The following is a 26,460-nucleotide window of genomic DNA, read 5'->3' as shown; positions in this document are numbered from 1 at the left end:
TAGTACAAGTAGATATGAACACTTGAATGAGAATTTAAATAATTCAATTGGAGGTGAACCTGGTGTAATTATCAAGAAATTAATTAATAGTGAGTTTCATCTCTCAGGGCTGCCGGAGAAGACCAATAGCTATCAGCAGTCAATGTCATTTCTATTACTGTATTTATCTATCTTCGATAGCAATTGATGGATGCCAGTACAGAAGATGGATATAATGTCACAGCCATACTCAACTCACACCAGGGTAAAAATGGTCACAATCCCGAACGTAACAAGCAGTTGTAAACCCAATACGATGAAGACCTTCCTGATGAACATTCTCCGAACACTCTTGTCACTGAATGTACCTCTGGAAAAGTAAATGAGACCTCAGTGATTGAGTGCAACCAATTAACGCAGCGATGGATTTACCGAGTGGAAAATCCTCCATTCTCGCTTTCGCTTGGACCAGAACCAACAGGAGCGTTGTATACTGGGCCTGCAAGACGACAATAACTGTATAAATTTTCCTAGTAAAAGTAATGCCCCAGCAAGGTGAGAATCTCAAAACTGAATGACTATTCAAGTATGGTAACGATTTTTGCATGTTAGAATGAGCTAGAGTCCGACAGATATACCGTACCATACTGACAGTGGCGTATGCAGGGGGCCTTTGGTGTCAAAACCCCAGTTTTAAAAATCAAATGACGATTTAATCCCCTATATTTCTCAGCTCAACTGCAATTCATAGCACGCTTTTGCGTTGCCGGGAATTCATCTCACTTGCGACGCGTATCTGCCCTGTACCAATTAGCGAGAATCGACAGACCACAAATTGATGCTACATTGGTAGATTTTGGAAAATTTGCTAACTCCATTATTTGTATTGGCTACGTACACTTCTGCAGGCCGATATCAATCTCCGTACAAATATAGGTATCGGCCTGTCCATTGATGTCATCGCTCACACAACTGTTCCAAACGAGATGGTCTTCACTACCGTCGGATTGATTTAGGCGGATGGCAAGGGTTCACTACTTTTCGATAAGCTACCCCTGTTCACAACCCATTTTGGACTGGAAGTACTAGTTTTTCAGCCTGTTGACTTTGTTGGCAAAAGCATGTTATGATGGCGATATTCGTACGGGCTAAAAATACTAATATTAGGTTGGTATAGAGTGAACCTGAATAAGCCAGGTCAGTCTACTGTGTTTAAAGTTTGAACTGACAACGCACTTGTTTAGATTTCACATTCGAATAAATAATTGCCAGTTGCCACTGACTATTGTACTAAGTACACACTACACACACACATTTCATGCTACACATACAGGCTATGTGGCTATCTCGGCTAAACATCTCGAGATGTACGCCCAGTACCGTATTGTTGTGAGTACTACCTGCAATCACTCATTATTCATTATCTATAATTACAATTTATAACAAGTGAATTAGAAAAACTCACATCAGGTGCTCCATAATGTGAATGGATTTTATGAAACACAATTCCCATGGTTGTGAGTGTTGCTTAGTGTGGAATCAGATCAAGGACTCGAGAGATAGAATTGAAAGCAAACTAACATTCCCAAAGCAAACAAAGCTAGAGGCATATTAGTCACTATCAGTTGATCACTCGTGCTGATGTCAAGTTCTGCTAATATAGAAATCGCAATGGAATTAAATCATACGATGATTAATTAGGAACACTGTAACATGTAACAGTCCTATAGCTTCATGGTATATGATATTAAAAAGAACCAACTTGATAGGAGCTGGATATCATATCATTTGCACATGGTATACATCGACGCACAGGCCACGGGAAAGCTTAAATCCTAAATGGGTGGAAGGGCCATAAATTGATTTTCTATAAGGAACTCGTTGATACGAAAGAGCAATTTCAATTTCAATGTGCGCTGTAGGCCTAAATCTAAACAATTTTGCTTCATATTCAATATGGTTAATTGGTTGTCACAAAGATCTGCTGACACCCAATTTGAGCCAATCAATTTTGAAGAATATTGTTGAATATTGTTGCTGCGACATGTTGTGTTCATTTCACTACCAATTATATTCAGCAATGCACAAAGATGTTTTTCCTGTTTCGCAGCAACGCTATATAGTTTATCAACTCAAGTACCACTGAGATTGTACGTGGAAAGCACAATCCAGCTACGGCAGGAACGCATCAAACGATATGTTCGACAAATGATACGACTGCGCTCATTAGATTCATGGAAAGATGTAAATGTGAACAATCTACAGGTACTGGAAGAGAAAGAGCAGCTAACCAATAATTCGTCAGGTACCAGTACGCCAATACAATGGGGTCTGACGTCGCTTCAAGTTGCTGGCCTCACGGAAATTGGTTGCTGACTACAACAGCGTTTCGAGTTGCGTTGTTGCATTTCACGATTAACATTCGGAAAGCATGATTATAGTAACAGTTGCGCGCAGGAAAGAATTCCAATCCACAGGCATACACAATAACACACTGTCCAACCAGACGCGTAGTCAGCCAGAAAAAAAAAAGTTTGAAAAAAAGGAAGAGGTTTGGATGTTTTTCAAATTTACCAATATAGCATCAAATCATTAGGGTCAAGTACATGCGGAAATGACTATTATATAAGCTTCTCGTGTTTGCCATTGAGTCCGGCAGTGCTGTAGCGTACTGTAACACTACTCGACTTGACTCAAGTAACATTTTTTTAATGACTTGACACAAGTCACTGCCCACAGGTGCTGATCTCAGGTAAGCTAAATATGCCGGGAATAGCTAGGAATTTTTTTTGGTATGCGGAATATCCCAAATTCTGTTAGGCATGGAACTGGGATTTGGAAATGAACACTGTATTTTGTAATGCTGCTGCTCACGCGAGCAAATCAGCAGCAATACATTGATCGAACACGAGTAATTAGAAGACGTGATGCAAGGCAACAACACTGAGACCTTGATATTAAAGATGCCAATTTCTATAGGCGCGAAATGTAACGATTGTCATCACTAGGTAGAAATACGATATCTGGCAAGCCAGCTGGAGCTATCGCGTCTGCTGTGATTGTGATGTCATACTGGCTCAAAACAGTGAACGTGGACGGAATTGATTAAAATACATACTGGCTGTGAACAGAAACAAGCGGTCTAATTGATTTAGATTTGGGCGTTAGCCTATGAGGGATTATAAATAAATAGGATTTTTCGCAAAAATAATCAGCAATAGTATCTTAATATTTGATGTATTTTAATCCACACTGAAAGGACGGCAAACTGCATGTATTGTGGAGACGAGGTGGAAACCACACCGATGGCGCAAATATTCGACAATCTTTTGACTCGTTGCTGACTAAGGGCGGAGACCAATTTCTCTGCTGAGTAGCGATTCTCTACTCAGCAACGATTTCGTTACTCAACTCACGCCAAAAAGTATACTCACACTCAAATGCGTTCGAATCGGCACTCAAATCTAAGTCAGCGCACCACCAGATGTGAGTTTCTGCTGAGCAAATGAAATCAGTGGCACTTGGGTGGATTTTGTGTTTATAATTGTATTTGTAATTCTCTTTTGTACCCTTTCGATTTATTGTCGTACGGCATCTCGGTATACCGGAATGGTAACTTCTATACTCTCTAAAATGCACTAGCGTCAAGTTCCGTTGAGTGAATGAGTGAGATGGCACTTGGGTGGATTTTGTTTCATATAATTTTATTATACAAAAGTCACGCCAACTGCCTTTTGAAATTTATAGGTACAGAAATGGCGACAAAGGGCGATCGTCAAGCAAAACCGACAAGTTTTGTGCCGCTGCTAGCTATTGAATTTCACGCTGCTGGTACTTTACGAATGCTCCTCCCACAATTAAGTAGATGCAGCATCTTATCTTGAACCTGAGCTGATAGAGTTCTTGGTGATATCAGTGTTGGGATGGAGTCACTATACCTTCAGGCCTTTCAATAGTCAGACGAGACTCGCTTGCCAACAGAGCAGCAATAAGCTTTTGGAAACAAGAAATGCTGAATATATCAAGGAGAAAACGTGGGGTGGATATGGCAAAGTTTAATCGCAGAGGAGCTAAGTGAATCGTGCATAGAGGAGCTTCAATTGAAAAGAAACCATGAAGAAATGTCAATTTTCAATTGATATCGTTGCATTCTTTTGTTCTTTGAGGCCTGGACTTACGTTGTCGCCCGCTGTGAAACTTATCTTTATAAATTTCGAATGGGTTTGTAGCATCTTGCAAATATACTTCTGTGGGGCAAAGGAATGTTCTGGGTATCTTCAAGGATTACTATTATTTCTATTGGGCCATCTTGAAAGGGCTTGGATGAGGTAAATCAGTGAGATCGACGTCTACGTAGCAGGTTTTGTGACAAAATAACGAGGAAAGCGTCTGGTTGTCATGACAAAATCGTCCACGCGTGTCTGGGTCAAGGCTAAAAAAATCTGGCAACGCACTTTCCGAAAATGTCGTCTGGAAATCGATACTTAACTGAGCAGCGAGAATTGGCGCGCAGTCAACGATGAGTCTCGATCGATACTTAGTTGAGTGGAGGTACGCATTTGAGCATTACTTAGTTGAGGAGAAGAATTGGGCTCCCCCCTAAAGGTGGTCGGCTCTCCGCTCAAGCATGCAGGATTTCAGTAAATAAATATCGTTTAAATTGAATTATAACGCAATAATATGTAGCAAGTGAGCAATATTCTCAGTAACTTACAAAAGTAACCAGCGACTCATGTGATCTTAGTAGCATAGGACCAAGTTCGTCAATATTGGTGATTTGAAAATGACTCAAAATGGGAAAATTTGAGATGACTTGACTTGAGACTCCAAAAAATTTTTCATGACTCGATTTGAAAAATTCTGAAATGACTTGACTTGAATAATAGTCAAAATTGATTGTGACTCGAAGATAGTGACTTGATCTAAGCGGCGGCAACCAGGGTATGAGGGCAAAAGATATATGGTTGGACGAGTTGACTCCGACTGGAACAGAGCAACTGAAAATAGACGCATAAAAAAGAAAATCTAATGAATGCAATGGTTGCTAAATGTCGACTACAGAAATTGTACAAAACATTGCACCATGGATGAATGACAAGAATCAATATTTTGATGCTTTGCAGCCTTTACATCAAGCATGCCTAGCTAAGTGAAACGTCACATTGTCAACGGACGACTATAATGCAGGAGATGTAAAAGTTGACTTTGACTGTCTTGAGAGACTATTTACTTGCATTGTTACTTATTAAAAATCGTAAATTTTGATAGAAACGTTCTGCATAGTAAAATCATTCTGTCATGAACTCCACTCCGAAATTGCATTGCGCTAGCAGGAAATCGTAATTTGAGCCCAAAGTAAGCAGAGACATTCATCAGCCGAAACACTCAGAAAAGCATTAGATTGATTAGCACAGCAAATTAAACCATTTGACTATGCCGCTTTCTTATTTTTGCAGCCCGTGAAACCATCTTCATCTTTCCATATTACCTGCATGACCACCCATCCAGTCTATTCAATAAACATTCGAAAATAACTTACTGGCGACAGGTTGCGGCTGATATCCATAAGGTTGAGGTTGAGGCTGTGGTGGGCCGCTCTGTGGATATCCCGCATATCCTGTCTGCGGATACCCTCCAGCAGGGGGATAGCCAGTGGCTTGCGGATAAGGGGTGCCTGTAATGACACAAAATATACTGCAAGTCCAATGTCAAGTTATTCAGGCAACTCATACCTATATATTAGTATACAGTTGATAAGAAAAAAATTAAAAGGCTGAATCAAGGTTTGTCATATGCACTGCACAATCGCACACACATGTCGAAAGTAAGCTACCGTATGTGCATCAAGAATGGATCAATAGCTTGAAAATGAATTTAAAACCGTGTTCTTGTCTATAGATTGTGGATTAATGCTACATGTATTTGTTGTGCCTCTAATTTGCCAAGTGGAAAATGACATAGCTTATTCTTCGAGTCGCACATTGAAAATGGAAGTGTCATGATGACATTACCAACTGTACTTCGATTGAGCGGCAATAAAACACAACATAATAGATAATTATTTTGATTCTACAGACCTACATGCAGTCACACACATGGTAAAGAACGAGCAGGACAGTTTCAGAACAAGCAAAAAATAAAGAAAAAATATTATATGGTGGTGTATTCTCAAAACTGACCTTAGCCCGAAAAAATCAACTTCTGACGGACGACAAATGAAAATGGGAAAATTATTCATGCTGTGGAAGGTGTCAATATTAGTCAAACATATTCCTAACTAAGTTAAAACCCATTATGTTCAGTCAGTCTAAGACGGCATTCGGATTAGACACCTCTAGCACACAAGCTACAGTAGCATTGGATAAAATGATATATAAAAAAATGCAATTCTTTCGGCATGGTCGTCTTGGATAATGCTGTGGTCTGTGTGGCATACCAGTACCGGTACCACTAATTATGCTACTGTTCAGTTATAGTTGTATTGATCCCATTCTACTAACACACTAGTTCTATTGTATTAGCCTATCTGTCATAATATATCGATGAAGATTGAGGATCAGACAAAATTAATAAAGCAGATGCAGCAGGCTCATATTCGATATGGAAAATTGACTGAAAAATTGATGAGTCTCTGTACAAATCATTGAAACAGAGAAATCAATAGAACTGAAACCACCCATGCATGCTATATCAATACATCTTCAAAAAGCATATGCAATTGACGCTTAGAAATTCATTCACCAAGTAAGCCATACCTGTCAGCGGTTGGGTTTCAGTACCATACTGAGTTGCGTACTGTGGATTGACTTGACCTGGTGTAATGACAAATTCTTAATCTGTTATCGAGGACTGAGATGAGATTGATTCAATTTCATGTTTTGGTCAACACGGAAATCGATTTGCCATTTCAATGTGGCTGAACTCTGGTTCATGTACCAAAAGATATCAATTACTGCACCAAAATGCTGGAAGACGAAATTTAAGTTTCTTTGCCAGTCGTTAAATAATTGCCATAAGCAATGAAGGTCATTCACATATAAAATCAGAGCTTGAATGATGGGTGACAATGACATGACGGGATCAGTTATAGGGTTTTAACACAAACTATTTACAACTGTTCATTTCACCAGTTCAGTAACAATTGAAAATCACACAACGCAAGAAACTGTTCAGTGTTCAGTTCACCCAGGAGAGCAATATTACATCTGAGGAAAAATATTCTAAATTAGTAGGTCTATCCAAAAGAAACTTCAGCATAAGAGCTCCCAAGCTGGAGATCAATGATTCTAGTTGATTCAACAAATCCCACTCATTTTATATGGCAGTCCATCAAAGTCGCAATTTTTAAAATATTCAACATGATGATACAGTGTTTCGTGCACAAAATGCAATCCAATCAGGCAATCCGCAAGTCTCCCGAAAACATGCAGTTACGGTTACAAGATTTCATCGATTTCTAAATCAATCCCAGTTCAAAAACCCGAGCAGTCATCCCATGAGACAACAATACGTATCGATCATCGATATGGAGTATGGACACACAAAATACGGTCATTAACAAGTGCTGCTTCTCAGAATACTCCTTTCAACGGTTTGTGTAGTACTTGCACTTTTATTCTTTGATTACATAACCAACTTTAATATTCAGCGGGCAATATGACATGATGACACAGTTATCAAGGAAATATATCGATTGCCTAGGAATAAATATTACAGACACTGTAGCATCACTAGCCTTTCTATTTTTGTTGACGAGATATATGTTGAAACTTTGATAGAGCTGTTAGGATAATCAACAAATTATAGCCATGATAATATCATCCAAATCTACTTTAGAGATCTATATCATTACTTTTCAAATCCTTGAATTTATATTTCCGCTCATAAAAAGTATGAGCGAGGAAATCACTATTTCTACTTGCAAATTGAGTGTGTGATTACTACATTGTCCAACATCATTGAGTAATTTTACTATTAACACTACTGCTGTCACATGAGAACGACATTCATATCTTATCATATCATATCGCACCACAATAACATACCAGGAATACATGCATAGCATAGATGAAAAGAATACCCCCAAGCTGAAGTTTTTAAGGTGAACTGTACTGCACCATAAGTATTTCTATCTCTGTGCGGAGATATAAATAAATTTAAATCTATTTGTCGTAAAGAGTACAATGGCCATGCAGTCTGTTGTCAAACAAGACACACGGGGACACAAACATCAGTGGAACGGGAGATGCTACAAATAAATTTACGATTGTGCTGGGGATATTGTGATATAAGGCGTCTGGAGACTGACAAAAACTATCCTGTCTCATAAAGACACACAACTAATATATCTGAGTAGGTCTGGTCAATCTGCTAGCTTCAACTGTATGTGTTTGTGATGTGACCAAATAAAACCACTCAACGTAATAAATATGAACAATAAAATTTAAATTAACATACATACAGTACTAACCTCCATACCCTTTCTCATCAACTGCAGCATCATAGCTAGGCGGAGCTGTCGGGTTACTCATGGCAATTGTAGTCAAACTCAAAAAAAATAAATTAATAATACAGTATTCTGAAAGATATCTGTCTATATTTAAATGATTTATTTAATAAACAGAAAAGAATCAATATAATAATTGAACAAATCAAAATTACTATATATGACACATTAACACAAACAGGAATGGAATGATGATACAATCAGTAATTTATATCTAGATATATAGCACTGCTTAAGACAGTGGTTCCCAACCTTTTTCGACCCATTGCCCTCTTTTCAAGCTCAACACCGATCATCGCCCCCAAATTTCGTGTTCCGAAAATTGGGCATAAAAACTATAATCACCGGCGGGTTGACTAAAAAAAAAAAGTCAATTTTTCGGCTCGAGGTCTAATAATTTGACACTTTTGTAACTAAATTTCCGTGGGTTGACTGAAAAAAAAAAAAAACATCAGCTGTTTTGACGCGTCATCGCCCCCCTATCGCCCCCCGTCGCCCCCTTTGTCCATTTTCGCCCCCTTCGTCATTTTCGCCCCCCTTTAGTCAAATTTACTGTCAAATTAGAGTGAGATACTATAAATCAGCACTGAAGTAAAGCTCCGGCGGGTATTCCGGGAGATGAGCAGGAAAAATGACCTTTTTTTTTCAGTCAACCTACCACAAGTGAGAAAAATTGACCATTTTCTCGAGATTTTTCTTTGGAATTCTAGGTTTGAAAATTTTGAAAAAGTGTCCTCCTTTACCGATTCCAAAGTATGGTAACCCTACCTTCAGCAATACCGAGATTATTAAAACAAGTATGTTCTACAATAACAACAATCAGTATCGCTAATTATGACGTCACATAGAGTAAAATGCAATATTCAAAATATGAGAAACCTATAGCAGGCCCAGGGAGAACAAAACAAAAGACTCGAAATTCATATGATACACGGCGGTGGTGGTGATTTTCTAGTAAAACGCAGTGACCGAACCGCAGACGATAAGAGATCGATGAAAATAAGACTCCGAATAAACAGCGGATAACAATATATGGGAGGAGACCTGATAAATGTGGAAAGCCTGGAATTAACTGTGATTTCGTGGGGTGATGAGACTAGGACCGTGTGATAGCTTCTATTTCACTGCTGGGCATCCCTAAAAGTGGGAAAGGCAGAAATGGCGGGAAATGGACAGTAAAACACAGGAACGACGGAACAGTGGAACTTTCGGTCATTGACCTTCAAAGACATATGCACACACCGCATATAGCAACTCTAAAACATGGAAACAGCGAAAAATAGTGAACTTACGACCTTAAAAAAAATTATTAACGCCAATCAAGGTCAATATGCTGAGATTAGAACCTAAATAAGCGGACAACAGAGCACAGCGGAAGACAATTCCAAAGCAGAAACAAGAAAAGTCAACAGTGCCAATTTATGCTAGCGATTTCGTTGCTACATCTAGCGATTTTTTATTAGGTTCAACGACAAAAAATATCGATCTAGTGACTAGCGATAAATCTAGCCACTAGTGAAAAATATGTTACGATTCTCTAGTAATTCTTTTTCAAAGATATCTGATATCACCCATTTTTGAGCAGCAAACATCATGCACGTTTACCATGGCTTATGCGCGCCACAGACCCACAGTACAACGTCAAAATCACGGATATGTATTCAGCAGGTGCGCCAGGTGGCGTGCGTGGATAGAAGTGTTAAAACTAACGCTCCTGGTCATGCGAACAAAGTTCGCCATACTTTCCCAATCATAGCAATCTAAAGGGTCATGTTCACTACACTCGTCCAGATCCTGAATCCTGATCATTCTGACAAATTGACCCCAAGAGTCAAACACAATACGAGTTATTACAACCATGCTCGTCCAATGCAATGTGCTGTACAAGGTCCGATATGTGGATTCTTTACGCGCACTTCAGACGAATATAGGGCCCCCACTCCTTGAGGGAGGGAGGGTTGGTGTGATTGGAGCAAAATAAGGTCAGTTGCTACGTGCAAAATAAGGTGGAAATACTACCATGGAAATTGGCTTTATTATTCAATAGCAGCAGCTGCTGATATCGTGAAAAGAGAATTTCAACCCGTATTATTATAATTCTCCCAAAGGTTCTTTCGAGTATCCACGGCCGTGTCGTTTAGAGATCAGCAAAAGAAAGGAAACACGCCATCTTTTCGATGCGAGGTTAATCTACTTCAAAGAACATTTTTATAATTCTCATATAATATGCCTCTACCATAAATACCAATAGTCTATATCGACAATCGAACCTTACAACATCACCGTATGTGCGAAAGCAACCATTCTATCATTCATAATTAATATTCACACAGCTCATTTGACTTCCGGACGAGCTAATAATCACTCTCGGATTTTATGGAGTCCTTGATTATTAAAAGGTGATACGCTCGGGTGGTGCTCAGAGATGGGCGGATTCCAAATTTTGGGAATCCGTATCCGTCCTGATCCGACAGTCAAATAGGATTTCGGAGTCCGACAGTTGAGCAACAAAATTAGAATCCGAAAAAATCCTGCTATTGCTTTAGTGCTATTTCACATTAAATATAGCCTGCAAAACAGATATGAACATTAAAATCAACAAATTAGTATCAAGTAATGCCTTACAAGGGTTAATTTATAGGCAGTGGCTATTCGTCCGGAACCGGACGAATAGCCCGCAGCCATAGTCCAGGCTATTCGTCCGGAACCATGTGACGTAACTATCCGAAATAAATGTTTTGTGTGACGTAACTGTTAAAAACCAACATTCTGCATTCTGGCATTATTGAGTATCGACGGACTTCGGCTGTTAATGTGTTTAGGTTATCGGTACATAATAGCGCCATGTCAACGCCAACGAATACGTTGTTTGTATGGCAGCACACAGTCAATCTCAAAGACACAGTACACGATGCGTGAGCAGTGAGCACGCGGTACATTGTGCAGTTCAATGATTGCCAGTCCAACATTTTCCACTGCTATGCGATGGTACCATCCGAAGAAAAATTTAAGCAAAGTACCGCATCTCTGCTATGCTACCTCTGCTTTGCAGACTTAACAATAAATAATCGCCGTCTTCTCCCAAAAGTAATTTTTGTGGTGCATTGAACTGATAAAGAATGCTTATAAACCGAACTGAACTGATATTAGACCTGGTATTTGGACACTGGTCCAACTCGCCCTGTTTTCATCTCTATCTTTCCAGTCCAGCACGTCTGCTAGAAGATGAAGATATATATCGTAACCCGGGATACATCGTGTTGTGGATGGCTGTATTCTGTACCTCATGTACAACGACCAATTCCCTTTCATTGACTGATGTAGGCATTTCGATGGTATTACAGGCACGTTGCAATACAATTACACATTAGGATCAACAAAAAGTATACATATGGCGCGAGCTACGGCACGCTACCAGTATGGACTAAACGCCGCGTTCCCTTTAGGGTCCGCAACAGAGAGTCGGCGAATACGTTGGCCAGCACTTTATTGTACAACATGAACTCGAACAGACTAAGGATAAAACATTGATTCGATAAAATAAACAGCGTTGGTCGTGCAGCGTCGGTCGATCGTCAGATAAAAAGCCGGCAGTCGTCAGGTAGAAAGGCCGCAGGTAGAAAGGCCGTCGTGCATCTAACAAAGGTCTTCTTTAAATAGTCGGAACGCAGACACCGTCGCGCACATGATCAGCAATGATTGTTAATTGGATGATCCGTCGTCGAGAGGGTATGTGCCAGTGTTGGGATGACTCGAGTCATGACTTGACTCGAGTCAGACTCAGGTCACCTTTTTCGTATGACTTGACTTGACTCGAGTCACTTTGCAAAAATGACTTGACTTGACTTGACTCGACGCCTCAGAAATGCGGATTGACTCGTGACTCGGAGCAAAATTCACGAGTCAATTTCAAGTCATTAAGTAAACGGTGTCGATTAAATCACCCTATATTATGTATGTTTTGGTTGTCAACGACACGCCGGTGTCTCTTGCGAGAGCAACCAGTCTTCAATCATTATAAGTTTCACTGATCATCCATTGTTACATCACAAATAAATTGACCGCTTACGAAACCATCACACCTACATTGTCGTAGTAGCAGTAGATTTATCTAATCGCATCGTATTTCTGTTTCTTAGGCAGCTTAGTGCTTACATTGCGCAGTGCTCACCTTTACCAACACTCTTGTATGATTTAAATCGAACGAATATAGTTTATGCCTTTATATTCTCACAGAGGTGTAGGTCGGTAGTGCCTATTGTACCATATCAATTTGTTCAACTTCTCGAGGCTTCGTATTCGATCCTTTATATTGGCTGATAAAATCAGACTGTAGCATGTAGCTCAACGTTACTCACGTATTTTATTATCAGTTCTACGTGTGCGTGAGCGATAAAACACCTTTTTGAATGAATAGTTAACTTTATAATCGTCATTTGATTCAAGATAAATGGTCAATTAATCTATCCTTCACACAGTTAGCACACAGTCACACAGTTGATTCATCACATATACTTCGAAAATTCAATTTGAGTCGAATCGTGACTTGACTCGTGACTTGACTTGACTTGACTCGAGTCACCTCCAAAAAACGAGTGACTTGACTTGACTCGAGTCACCTTTGAAAATCGATTGACTTGACTTGACTCGAGTCAAAATGTGCAATGACTCGAGATGACTCGTGACTCGAAGGTAGTGACTTGATCCCAACACTGGTATGTGCGGTACACCAATCCGCCATAAGGGTCCCCCCGCTCGGAAAAGCTTTAGCTACAGGACGAGAGCGATTCAGATCGAGAAAAAAATCATTAGAACGGAGTGAAATAGCATAGCTATCAGGTATGTAATTCACACATCGAATAAACAATACATGTTCAGTACATACCGAAGGGTTATAAACAGTGAGACACAACAGAGCGGTAAAAAAAATCAAATCTGCATTTCAAACACTGGTGCGAGTACAAAATTTTGCAAGTGACTGGGTGTTCTGACAACACGACCACTATTCGTAATCGATGTAATTTGAGATTCGGGAAGGGTTGCGTTCTGAGCGGTATCATTATTAGATTGGGAGTTTTCAAAACATTGCAAGGGCAACCGACCCGGAATCAAACGATCAGTTGAGGCGTCATAAGGACCTTTACTAGTCTCGATAGTAAAACACTTCGGAGTGCGCTTCAACACTTTGTGCGGACCAGTATAAACGGGGTCAAGTGATCGGCGTGAGCCGTCAATCCTTAGAAAAACGTGGGTGCAAGTGGTTAAATTATTGGGAACGTGTGACTTTGGGTTACAGTGAAAATTAGTGGAGGTTTGACCAATGGCCGAAAAGAATCGTCTCATATTGCTCACGAAGGTTGGATTGTCGGTGCTATTCCTACACGGAACGGGATCAACTAATTGACCAGGCAAGCGTAATGAAGTACCATAAGTCAATTCGGAAGACGAGTACCCTAAATCCTCTTTTATTGCACAACGCAACCCCAAGAGTACTAAGCCTAAATTATGATACCAATCGGACGGGCTCTCCTTTGTACGCAACGCGTCTTTTAACGTGCGATTAAATCTTTCGACCATTGAATTTTGCTCAGGTTTACGGGCTAGAGTCGTAATATGATGAATTCCGAGCAATTGCATAAGTTGGGACCATTCGCTAGACGTAAATTGGCTACCTCGATCAGTTATAAGTTTCCTGGGTGCGCCGAATCTAGATATATAGCCAAGGTTAAAAGCGTCAATGACAGTTTGGGTGCGCATATCACACATAGGGATACACTCCGGCCAACGAGAAAATCTATCAATGCACATCAATAAATATGAAAAACCGCAACTGTTAGGTAAGGAAAGGATATCAACATTTACGGTATGAAAACGTTCAGAGAGCACTGGAAGGTTGGTTATTGGCGTTCGAGTATGCCGGGTTATCTTCGAGCGCTGACACGGAAGACACTGTCGAACAAACTCAGTTATGTGCCGCTTCATATGAGGCCATACGTACCGGTCCGTTATCAGTTTCGTAGTTGCTCGAATGCTAGGATGAGAAATATTATGAAGTCCATTGAGCACTGCGTCGCGCAAAGAATGCGGCACGAACGGGCGATGTTTGCCAGGCATTGACCTGTCGAAAATAATGGGGCCAAGCAACCCTTCAACTGTTACCTCCACAAGATCCAAAGAATGTTCGTTGGAGTTCGACAGTAGATCTCGCAATTCATCGTCGTTCTTCTGGGCGTCAAACAGCATCTGTGCAGAAATCGGTACGGTATCTGGGAAAACCACATTGACTTCTAATCTTGATAGAGTGTCGGCTGCAGTGTTCAACGACCCCTTGATGTGGCGGACGTCGCTCGTAAACTCCGTGATGAACCTTAATTGTCTTGATTGACGCGCGACGAGTCTTTCAGTAGGGTTCTGCAATGCTTTAACAAGACCATCATTATCGGTGACTAGTTGAAATTTTCTGCCCTTCAATTGTACGTGAAAATGTTTAATAGCAGAATACGCTCCCAAGAGCTCGCGATCGAATGCTGAATACGTTCGTTGGGTACGATTAAGGGTCTTTGAATAAAACCCAAGAGGTGACCATATACCTTTGTGTTGCTGTTGCAGAACTGCACCCATGCCTACTTCACTTGCATCCACGACTAGAGAGAGGTCCGAGTCATGAATAGGATGGACAAGCAAGGCATTACCGGAGAGATCAGATTTGATGCGGTCAAATGCTGATAATGCAGAGTCCGACCATACAATACGTCTGCGTTTGTTGGATGATTGATTTGCGATATCGTAGAGCGGCTTCAATATAGTTGCGCAGTCTTTCACAAATCGATGATAGTAACACACAAGGCCGAGAAAGGATCGCAGTTGCTTTACATTATCTGGGCGAGGATAATTTGCAATAACATCGACCTTTGCAGGCAGGGGACGGATTCCCTCGAAGCCAACTAAATGTCCAAGGAATTCAATCTCCTCTTTACCAAATTCGCATTTGTCAACGTTAATAACCAGACCGAACTCACGTAGCTTCGAAAACAGTGTTCTGAGCGTCGTCAAATGTTCCTGTTCAGTGCGGGTGGCGATTAAAATGTCATCTAAAAACACGAAGATATGTTCGATTCCGGATGTAACCTCGGAGATAAAACGGCTAAAAGTGCTGCATGCATTCGTCAATCCGAACGGCATGGTAGTTGGTTGAAACAGTCCTTCCGGGCAAATAAACGCGGCCTTTTCTTGGTCCTGGGGATGGAGAGGAATCTGACGGTACGCCTTCTGTAAATCAATCTTGCTGAATATGCTGCAACCGTGCAATTCGTTAGTGAAGTCTCGTAAAAAGGGGACTGGCCAGCGATCTTTGATTGTTTAACTTACGGTAATCGACGCAAATCCTAATGTCGTCTTCACCTTTAGAAACAACGGTAATAGGTGACGAATACGGTGATTTTGAACGGACAATGTCTCCGGACGCTAAAAGCTCCTCCAATCGATCCCTTACCTTGCGTCTCAAATACGGCTGTAATGGGCGACAACGCTAACGCACAGGAACGCCAGTAGTCAATATCCGATGTACAGTGCCATGCTTACCACGTAGGGACGCAATCTTCGGTGTGGTCAAATCTTTGAATTCCTTCAAGATATCGGCATATGGTTGCTTATGGTGGGGTGAGACTAAGTTAAGGCCGAAAACAGACGCACGTTTCTTCCGACCTCTCACGAGAGTGTTCTAATTTGGGTCAACATTACGTTATTTCTAATATCGACTACAAAAGAGAATTCCTCCAGAAAATCAGCTCCTAATATCGCAATTTTTGTATCAGCTACGTAGAATACAAAATCATACGTGTGCCCGTTTGAGAGTAGGATCTTGCGAGATTTCATACCACGGAGTCGGAATAGCGGTGCCGTTCGTTGCATACAGGTTTGGTCCACGGTCTTTGTTACGACGATCTTGCCATGTGCTGGGCATCAGTGAAAAAAAGACGAGCAGACTAAGGATAAAACATTGATTCGATAAAATAAACAGCGTTGGTCGTGCAGCGTCGGTCGATCGTAAGATAAAAAGCCGGCAGTCGTCAGGTAGAAAGGCCGCAGGTAGAAAGGCCGTCGTGCATCTAACAAAGGTCTTCTTTAAATAGTCGGAACGCAGACACCGTCGCGCACATGATCAGCAATGATTGTTAATTGGATGATCCGTCGTCGAGAGGGTATGTGCGGTACACCAATCCGCCATATACAAAAACTACAGCAAGCAAGGACAAAAGCCTATAGTCGCGCTGCAGCGAAAGGATCGGGAGATCGTCATAGAAACGAATGCGACATAATCAGCGTTCAGTTCATGCAGGAGTAATTTGATGGTGTTGTGATAGGGAGCAACTGCGATAACTGCCAGAGTCTTCTTACTACTCGTAGTCTACCTACGTGGATCCTCCAATCGCCAATCCAATCTGTCTATTTTATGAAGTATAGAATGCACGTTATATTTGATCACGGCGCTTGTAATTCAATTTCGTAGTGATTATCGTCGGGTCATACATTTTCAAATATACACACGTAAAATGCGATATACAGGACATAATGCGATGTAATGAACAGAACAGACATTAGGATGCCGGTTCCACCTCGGCATCGTGTAGGTTCGATCTTGATCTTGTCGCATTTTCAGACAGCCCTTCTTTCTCGTTTTCATTCGATTCTTTGTTCCGGTATAGAGATTGCAGAATTGTACAATCTCTAGTTCCGGTCCTTCAACTAGTCTCTCTCTGCGCTTATCGACGACTTAGGACCGAGTAACACTGGGCGAAAGTAGCCCAGATAATCCTCTGGTAATTGAACCCAAGCCGCTAGCGTTGTACGTGGTGGAAGTCAGCATTACGCTAGAGTTCCCTTGTTTGGATATTAGTAGAGATAGGTAACCACTAACCTGCGACAGTATTATGTTCCGGTAATATACAGAGATAATAGATAAACTAAACACGCAAAAACGAAGCCTAGCCGAAGTCCGTCAACTCAATAACGTCAGTATATGCTGGCGCCCTGGCGGCGCATAATTACGTCACACATCAGATGCTGTCGGTGCTTAGTTACGTCACACAGTTCCGGACGAATAGCCTGGACTATGGCTGCGGGCTATTCATCCGGTTCCGGACGAATAGCCACTGCCTAATTTATATCACATTTCGAATCAATAATGTTAGGTACAGTATATATCTTGAATATAAATACGGGTAGTAGGAACTAGGCAGGAGAAATGAGCTAAAAAGACTGTGAGAACAGAGAAAGCAATATTAGTTGCTTTACGGAGAGGGTAAACATAGTAACCCAGGCATGCCATGATGCCAACAACAAAATCAGATATTGTGCATTGTGACGTGGCTAAGACAACCAGGCCAATAGTACACTGAAGAATGGAACTAAATTTTCACAAGAAGTGGCATAGTCACAGAACAGACATGTATCAAACAAAATGGATGAATCAATCAAAATGATCACTTGATAGAGCAGCAATGAATAGGAAATATATAATATTATATAATCAGCATGATGATGTGCACAATCAATCAGAGAGTACCGGTGGTGCTTCAGTTCTAGTGTTTCCGAAATCATAAAAATGACAAATTGACCATGACAGCATATATTCATATATTACCACACCACACAATCATTCCAAATGACATCAGAAATCAGAACCACCAGTTACTGCTGCAACAGCACCAACACCCCGCTTTTCTGTCATCCTGACAACTGATATCAAGCACCCTAATGGCTGATGAACAGTAAGCATAAGAATCAATATCTCAGGAACAACTGAATTCCAAAATAAACACTTCTGCAGCACGCTTGCTGGAACCTGCCTTCGTCCTCATCACATCCAGCAGTAATCTCATCACTTCACTGCAGAAACTTTACTTATGTTGCTTACGCATTTCAACGACGTGACCGGTATCAGCGGTCTCAACGTTGTCATTTATTGTCGGAACCAGCCTGGGCTTGATCCATAGCAATGAATGCATTTAACTATGAAAATAATATCGAAGCGGATTATTTCATTGAATATAAGATATCTTGAACCTTTATTACCCAATATTTGCTATGAATATCAGATCCTGTTTAAATCCGGCTCATATGGCATTTTCAGAATCCGGCTCCGATCCAGCCACTGTAAAATTCATCAAAATCCTGCTCCGGCTCCGGCTCCTGAACCGGACTGTGGCCATCTCTGGCAGAGATGAGCGGATTTGAAATTTCTATGTCCTAATCCAATCCAAATCCGAACCTTCAAATCCATATCCAAAACCTAATCCATAACTTTTTCATATTCAAGTCCATGTCCAATCCTAATCCGATTCCAACTGGAAATTCAGAAGAAAAAAAATATATGCAATGGAATGATTCGATATTTTTCTTTCACAACCAACGATTCACTTGATTCAAGATAACCTAGTAACCATAAGTACATTAATAACTGATCTGAATAAAGTTTGTCGCCATTCGCCACACGACATTTCAATCTCCCAGAAAATATGTAAATCCAGTCCAAATCCTAATCCGTTATGAAAAAAATGTCTAATCCAAGTCCAATCCAAATCCGACAAAATTTCACAAATCCTGTTTTTTCAAAACCTAATCCTAATCCGTGCTCATCTCTGATCTCTGGTGGTGCTCTGCTCACGTGACTTATGATTATCAATATAGGGGATTTCCCATGTATCACATGATGATCAAAGTCACTCAACTATGACTTGAGTGACTTTGATGCACTGATGATGATTACACTGGCCAACAGAGGTGGTCAGTAACGAAGTACTTCTACTTTTTGGAAGTACTCAAGTAGTTTTCCTCTACTTCTGGTACTTACTCAAGTAGATCTGATTTTCCCTACTTCTACTTCGTAATATTTTGTGATCTACTTACTTACTTTTCGCTACTTTCAGTTTGTCAAGTTGAAGTAGCTTAATCCCCCAATACGAAAGATAGCCTGAGGAATATCGGGGCTGTTTTCACAGAGTACCAACATTTAATATTCATAAAGCACTAAAATTTTGTTGCGCTTCGCGCACAGTAGTTATGGAGTGCCAAATATGTTTTCACGAAAGTATATCAGTGAATATACTTTAGGTACCGGATTGCTTGGTTGCGCTCACATCGGATTGTGCCCCGTATCAAATATTTCATCACAGTAAATATGCCCCACCATAACGTTTGAAACTACCGTTTCGCAATCTAGCAGTTACATATCATATCGTAGTCTAGCAGCCCATGACGTGTCATGCTAATCTCGAAAATCCGACTTTTTCAACGTTACACCTGTTTTAGCAGATCACCTTCGAAACTTTATGGACAAAATAAATATATTTTCCGCTTTTTATAAGTGGTAGGCCTATTTGTATTTCACTTTCAATTCCGAGTATCATACTTTGAGTTCTAATTACTTATTTACATTCTTAAAGCAAGTATAGTAATGCCTCTATTTTGCGAAAATAAAGCTACACTAAATATAAATTTTACGATCCGCAATATTTGTTATTGTAACGTATACTAATCACGCAAAGTGTTGAAACCGTATCCGATATACGACTTCTCAGTATTGCTCTTCGCCTAAACTTGGTGCCTTATAATATGGGGTAGGGCGCCATTCCATGATATTCTCTAAAACGGGGTCTTCTAGTAAACAAAGAATTTGTATCGCATTTTCATATCAATACTAATTTGCGTCCCATGATGAGAAAGAATGCTTATTCTGTCGAAAATTGATATCTCATGAGATGCATCAATACGAGTCAATAAGCTCTCGTCTGCACCTTCCGCATATCTCAATTTGCAGCTTTTGACAGTCCATGCGAACGAATTGAGACTGTTTTCAAAACTACTTACTTACTTGAGTAGATTTAAAGTCAGCAAATTCTACTTCTACTTCAAGTAGTTTTACGTGGCCTATGGAAGAAGTACTTCTACTCGTACTTGAGTAGATTTTTTCGTCGCTACTTCTACTTCTACTTGAGTAGCTTTCTTGACTACTTTGACCACCTCTGCTGGCTAACAACAACAAAATTTTGAATGGCAAAGATATTATAATGGTTTCTGGGTATGTTGAGACTGCTGAGTCCGAAAATGACATAAGCTTATTTGAACTAATTTTTGAGATTTTGTGTGAGATTGACAGTGGCGGCTCGTCCTATAGGGCAACTGGGGCATTGCCCCACCTAAAATTCTGTTCAATAACAATTTAACCATTTATAGACGCACAGCAATCAATATATACCGAGATCACAGCGAAACCCGCGTTCTTCTTGTGCTTTCGCTTGCAAACGCCCATACATAGCGAAGTCTCTGCGAAAATCGAATTCTCTTCTGTGTTTTCGCTTTGTGAATGCCTAGCCGGGGCTTGCCCCGGTAGCGCTCATAACAAGCTTTCACTATCTATTCTCTCAAAGCCGCGCACAATAAAGAAATGATGATTTACTCTCTCCTATTCGTAAAATGGCCGAGCAACCGGGGCAAATATGCCTACTCGCCCTTAAGGTGTGATGTAACAATCGTATCTATATCTGAACTCGGTTACCGTAATATGCGTTGAGTCGACCTTTGCTGGAATAGGTCGATTTTGACGGTGTTTCGCACCATGATAATTCTTGAAACTTGCTATGATATGTTGTGAAGGTAGTATTTAACATTGCTCCAAGTTTCAGGCTTGCTACTTAAAGATAATGGTAGTAATTCCGTTTCCGAAGTTCAGTGTGTGCTGATCTATCATGTACATAGTACAGCAAACAGATTTTACTCAAAAGCCGGTATTGGTCTCCATTGATTTTGAAGATGTTCTATACCGGGATCGGTCATGACATTTGGCACGGTAAGTGTTAGTATCGACCGCTGTAACAAGTTTTAAATTTGTCACTGAACTATGTGGGTGGTAATTTCGTTTCCAAAGTCGAGTAAGAGCTGACTCTTCATTTATCGCCAACAAATTTACGCAAAAGCCGTTATTGGTCTCTATTGATTTTAACGATGTTCCATACCTAGATCTGTCATGAGCTTTCACACGGTATGTCTTGATTTTAGTATCGAACACGGTGCCAAGTCTTAAAGTTGACACTCAATGATTGAGGCAGTTATTTCGTTTTCGAGGTCGAGTATGGTAGAGATGCGCGCTGATCTGATACTTAGCCTACCTACGTCATTGCGGATCTCACGCAAAAGCCGGTGTCGGTCTGTGCTAATCTATATAGTCTGCGTTCCATAACGAGATCGGTGATGATATTTCCAATGGTATATCTCGATGATCGCATGAAACAGCTAACCAAGATTCTCGGTTTGCATTCAAATATTCACATAATTTTATGTTCGCCAATGTCCATTTCACTGTGAAATTGTGGCCTTCAAACCATTTGCTTACAATCCCCTGTCAATTGCGATAGCTATTTCATTTTCGATGTCGGCTAACAGCTGATCATTCGATCAGCCTATTCCTCGATCTATTTTACTCAAAGTTAGGTGTTCGTCTGTTTGCATTGATTTTGACAGTGTACCATACCGGAATGGGTTATGAGATTGCGTATGCTACTTCTCGATGATTTCTTGTAACAGTATACTAAGTTACGGCTTTTATTCATGTATTTATTGATTAATATATTTTCCAACGGCGATTTCGCAGCAGACTTATAGACAGTAAGCCGCATGTGTTGTGTCACAGTCTCCAGTTTCAAGGCCAAAATGTCCTACGTTGTTCCGAGACCGAAGTTCCGAGGCTGCTGTTCTTAGTTCTTCAAAGACCATTCAAATTGATGTTCTGGATTCAATATGACAGGCCCAATCTATGAGATAACAATTGCGTATGTGTCCGAACTCGTTGACCTTTCCAGTTAGGCTTACGCAATCTCTCGAGTTCTAGTCATTGGAATTAGTCAGGTCAAGTCAAGTGCGAACATGAATCGTATTGAATCTTTATTCCGTACGTAGTTTACGCAGTTGCCTTTAGAGCAAAAATGAGAGGTCTAGAAGTTGTCCAGTCTATTGATCCAATCGTACGCCGGGTGCCTCCGCTTTGGTTGCCTATTATCACCTGGTCGTAACCAGAGATGGCCACAGTCCGGTTCAGGAGCCGGAGCAGGATTTCAATGTTTTTTTACCTGGCCGGACTGGATCCGGATTTCGAATTTGGGGTGACGGTCGGATTTTAGGGTCTATCGATTTGCGTAATCTATAACTCTACCATGAAATCAAAACGCATGCTACTAAGGATGACCTGATACTTGATTCGTGGCATAGGGACGATTCTTAGTTCACGTACATTTTGTAAAATAATCCTTTGATTAAAAATAAATGAATAAAACATTTGTTACCACACTTCAAGTCACGGCTCACCGGCAAACCTCTCGCGGCACCTACGTTAAAATCACTGTTGTCGGGAAATTCATGTGACCATCATAAAGTTACTTTTTTACGTTGGAAAACGCCATTGTGACGTCATGTTGATAAAAGTCGCTCGCAGCCCTTGCCCCACCACCCGATATTGTCACGAGCCGCCACTGGAGATTGAGATTTTTGAGAAAGCGTTAATGTTTGGTTTCGTCTATGATATATATGTCATGACGTTTCAAGTTCTACTTGGTGAAATTCAGAATTCTACGCCGTTCTACCTGCGGCTTGAGATTCCTTTCCTTCCTGTCAAAAACCAGTCCAACACACACAGCATAGTATATTTTAGCGCACCTGTTCAGTGTTCATACAGCGAGCGACGTATCGAACTACCCTGAGAGGAGTCAGAATGAAACCAAATATACCCCCGAGTATCAAAACATTAACTCGAACGTACACGAGATACCAAGCTTGATTGCCGTCACCTGCGATCAAATGCCCAAAGTGTATGAGTGGTCTTCCCATAATAGCCTTCGGGTTAACGCTGCGAAATCCCAATTATTGGTCGTGAAATCCTGTGATAACCTAACCGTTGACATCGCTGGCCAACCATATTTTCAACGCTAAAAATGCCAAATACACCGGTTCATCACCCTATCGGGGGGGCCAAGGCCAACGTTTTTTTGGGGGGGGGCTGACGAAGTCCTGTTACGGCCCTGGCTCTATATCAAGTATGCCGGTCCCAATTGTGGAACTCCGTCTATTCGACAGTCGTCGAGCCTGTCCGCATTCAAGTCGAAATACAAGCATTTTCTTCTAAATGAATACTAGCCAGCCTTCAGGATTATTGGACAACGACCTAACCTCGCCTTCCGCCACATGCCACCTCATTTTGTCGCTTGCAGTAGCCTACTTTCCATTCAGTGTGCAACTGTGCAAGTGTGCATGCCTCTTCTTTACTTCGCCTAGGCCAAGGTGGGTGTCTGGTACGCTAAAAGACTACTACAAGTTGTTTCGACACCTTCCTATCTTTTCATTGTATCGCCTTTTTTGTGGTGCTTTGAAACGATGAAAATATTAATAAAACTGATTGATTGATACCAGAACACTTTCAATATGGAAAGTGAGCCGTGAGATTTGCTTGTGTCCACGCCATTGTAGAACACCATGGTTAAATAACTGTAGTGATATATGCAAGTACCATTACTAATTGCGCATCTCATTCATTGACTGTGAAAATTTTCGCGTTTTGTGCGTCAAAAGATAAGTTGTTTGATTCATTGCAATGCACAGTAACTAGATTGTGTATACTTTTTGCGTTGATCTAATTTATTGGCAGCCAGACATACGTTATGTACGCCATATGTCGGAGTCCCATGTTTTACGAATTCTTGGACAGATGAAGTCAGTGAGAACAATCACACAAGGGAATTTCCCGTCCAAATCATCGTACTTCGGTTTGGAGCGATATACGCCTAAAATTTCATCGACCTTGTTGTACGTACACATGCGTTTGAATGTACGACCTCTAACAACGAGATCAAATATTCGTAAATATGACTTTGGTGCACAGAGAGAGCTATTAATTTACGGATTTTTCCAAACAGTTTTCCATGGTCCATACCTCCCACGTTTACTCTCAATGCCCCCCCCCTCCAATAGCCCAATTTTTAGCTCTCGCCCCCTTTGAGGACGACAACTGGCTGGCGGCCACTTCGGGAACCACTGATGTAGACGGATGGGGTGTCTGGTGCAGAGGTGGTCAGTAACGAAGTACTTCTACTTTTTCGAAGTACTCAAGTAGTTTTCCTCTACTTCTGGTACTTACTCAAGTAGATCTGAATTTCACTACTTCTACTTCATAATATTTTGTGATCTACTTACTTACTTTTCGCTATTTCCAGTTTGTCAAGTAGAAGTAGTTTAATCCTTCAGTCAGGAAGATCTCATGAGGAATTTCGGGGCTGTTTTCACGGAGTATCGACATTTAATTTTCATAAAAGTCGAGTTAAGCCTGGAATTTTGGTGGCGCTTCCAGTATGATTTCACGAAAGCATCGGTGAATATAATTTAGGTAGCAGGTTGGCGTGGTTTCGTTCACACCGCATTGTCACCCTTCGCCATATCAAATATTTCATCACAGTATATATGGCTTACCATAATGTTTGAAACTGACGTTTCGCAATCTAGCATTATAGTTATCATATCGTAATCTAGCTGTTCATGGCGTGTTCTAATCTGGAAAAGTGGACTCTGACTTTTCTTTATTTTTAGAGCTGTTTTAGCATACCAACCTTCGAAACTTTCTGGACTAAAGACATGAAATACATGTTCTGTTTTTAGATTTATATTTCACTTTCAATTCACAGTACCATATATTTTGATTTCTAATTAATATCAGTTCTTCTGTCTGGATAACGTACATGTTGAAGTATAAAAGCAAGTGAAGTAATGCCTTCAATTTCCAGAAATAAAGCTACACAATATAGCATTTTTACGGTCCACCATATTTTTTATTAACGCTTACTAGTCGCACAATGTGTTTACATAGGCTTACCATATTTCGGAAATGAAAAAAGAGGACACTTTTTCAGAAATTTCAGACAAGCAAAACTGGAGAAGAATTCTCAAAATCAGGTAAATTTCACCCGCTTCATGATCGGTTGACTAAAAAAAAAAAAAAGGTCATCACTTCCGCTCAGAGCTCAAAAACACGTTTTTCACTCTACATAGCTAGGTGGACGACTAAAAAAAAAAAAAAAGGTCATCACTTCCGCTCAGAACTCAAAAACACGTTTTTCACTCCACATAGCTAGGTGGATGACTAAAAAAAAAAAAAAAAAAAGGTCTTCTTTCCGCTCACAGCTGAAATCACCACTTTTCCCTCCGAAATACCCGCCGGGGCTTCACTTCTGCGCTAATTTGCGGCATATCACTCGCAATTTCCTCTAAATCTGACCTAAATTTTCAAAAAAGAGGACAAAATCTCAAAAAAGAGGACAAAAGGGCGTCCTCCGAGGACACTTTCAAAAAAGTGACAAATCCTCTTAAAAGAGGACGTATGGTAAGCCTAGTTTACACCGTATCCAACACACCATCTCCGTATTGCTCTTCGACTAAACTACAGGCCTTATAGTATGGGGGAGTGCGCAATACCATGATATTTTCTAAAACGTGCTGTTTGAGTAAACAGAGGATTAGTATCAAATTTCCGTATTAAAACTATCATTTTCATCCCATGATGTGGACGAATGCTTATCCTTATGCTATCGAAAATTGGATACCTGCTGGTATGCATCAATATGAATCAAGCTCGTCACCTTTCGCATAGCTCAATTTGCACCTTTTTACAATCCATGTGAACGAATACGAATTAGGATCGTTTTCACAACTACTTACTTACTTGAGTACTTTTAAAGTCAGTCAATTCTACTTCTACTTCAAGTAGTTTAGGTTGTTCATAGAAGAAGTACTTCTACTCGTACTTGAGTAGATTTTTTCGTCGCTACTTCTACTTGAGTAGCTTTCTTGACTACTTTGACCACCTCTGGTCTGGTGGGCCGACCCCCACATAGGTTTGCCTGAAAACACTATATGGCCCCAATATACCATAAGGAGCTGAC

General features: G+C 40.6%; 2 protein-coding genes across 3 annotated transcripts in view; both read right to left on the bottom strand.

Annotated features, from left to right (window-relative positions):
* Positions 1 to 26,460, bottom strand: part of LOC145433954 (protein lifeguard 2-like) — a 97,809-nt gene that overhangs the window by 31,193 nt on the left and 40,156 nt on the right. The gene's annotated exons all lie outside the window — the stretch shown is intronic.
* The window catches only part of LOC145433953 (protein lifeguard 2-like), a 72,456-nt gene that overhangs the window by 5,840 nt on the left and 40,156 nt on the right, over positions 1 to 26,460 (bottom strand). The window contains exons 2-6 of one of the 2 annotated variants that reach the window (XM_080311206.1): positions 8,450 to 8,559; positions 6,735 to 6,791; positions 5,519 to 5,653; positions 412 to 478; positions 239 to 349 (exon numbers count right to left, since the gene is read on the bottom strand). In XM_080311206.1, the coding sequence (XP_080167332.1) occupies positions 239 to 349; positions 412 to 478; positions 5,519 to 5,653; positions 6,735 to 6,791; positions 8,450 to 8,510 (431 nt within the window). In that variant the 5' untranslated portion in view covers positions 8,511 to 8,559. The remainder of the gene's footprint in view (positions 1 to 238; positions 350 to 411; positions 479 to 5,518; positions 5,654 to 6,734; positions 6,792 to 8,449; positions 8,560 to 26,460) is intronic. The other variant, XM_080311207.1, reaches the window with a different exon arrangement.

This window comes from Botryllus schlosseri, chromosome 2 (genome assembly GCF_051294905.1).
Source record: "Botryllus schlosseri isolate E-star chromosome 2, Bs_hap1, whole genome shotgun sequence".
In the NCBI taxonomy this organism is placed as follows: Eukaryota; Metazoa; Chordata; class Ascidiacea; order Stolidobranchia; family Styelidae; genus Botryllus; species Botryllus schlosseri.
The sequence above is the reverse complement of the archived record's forward strand: the minus strand, read 5'-3'. Positions and strand labels throughout refer to the sequence as shown.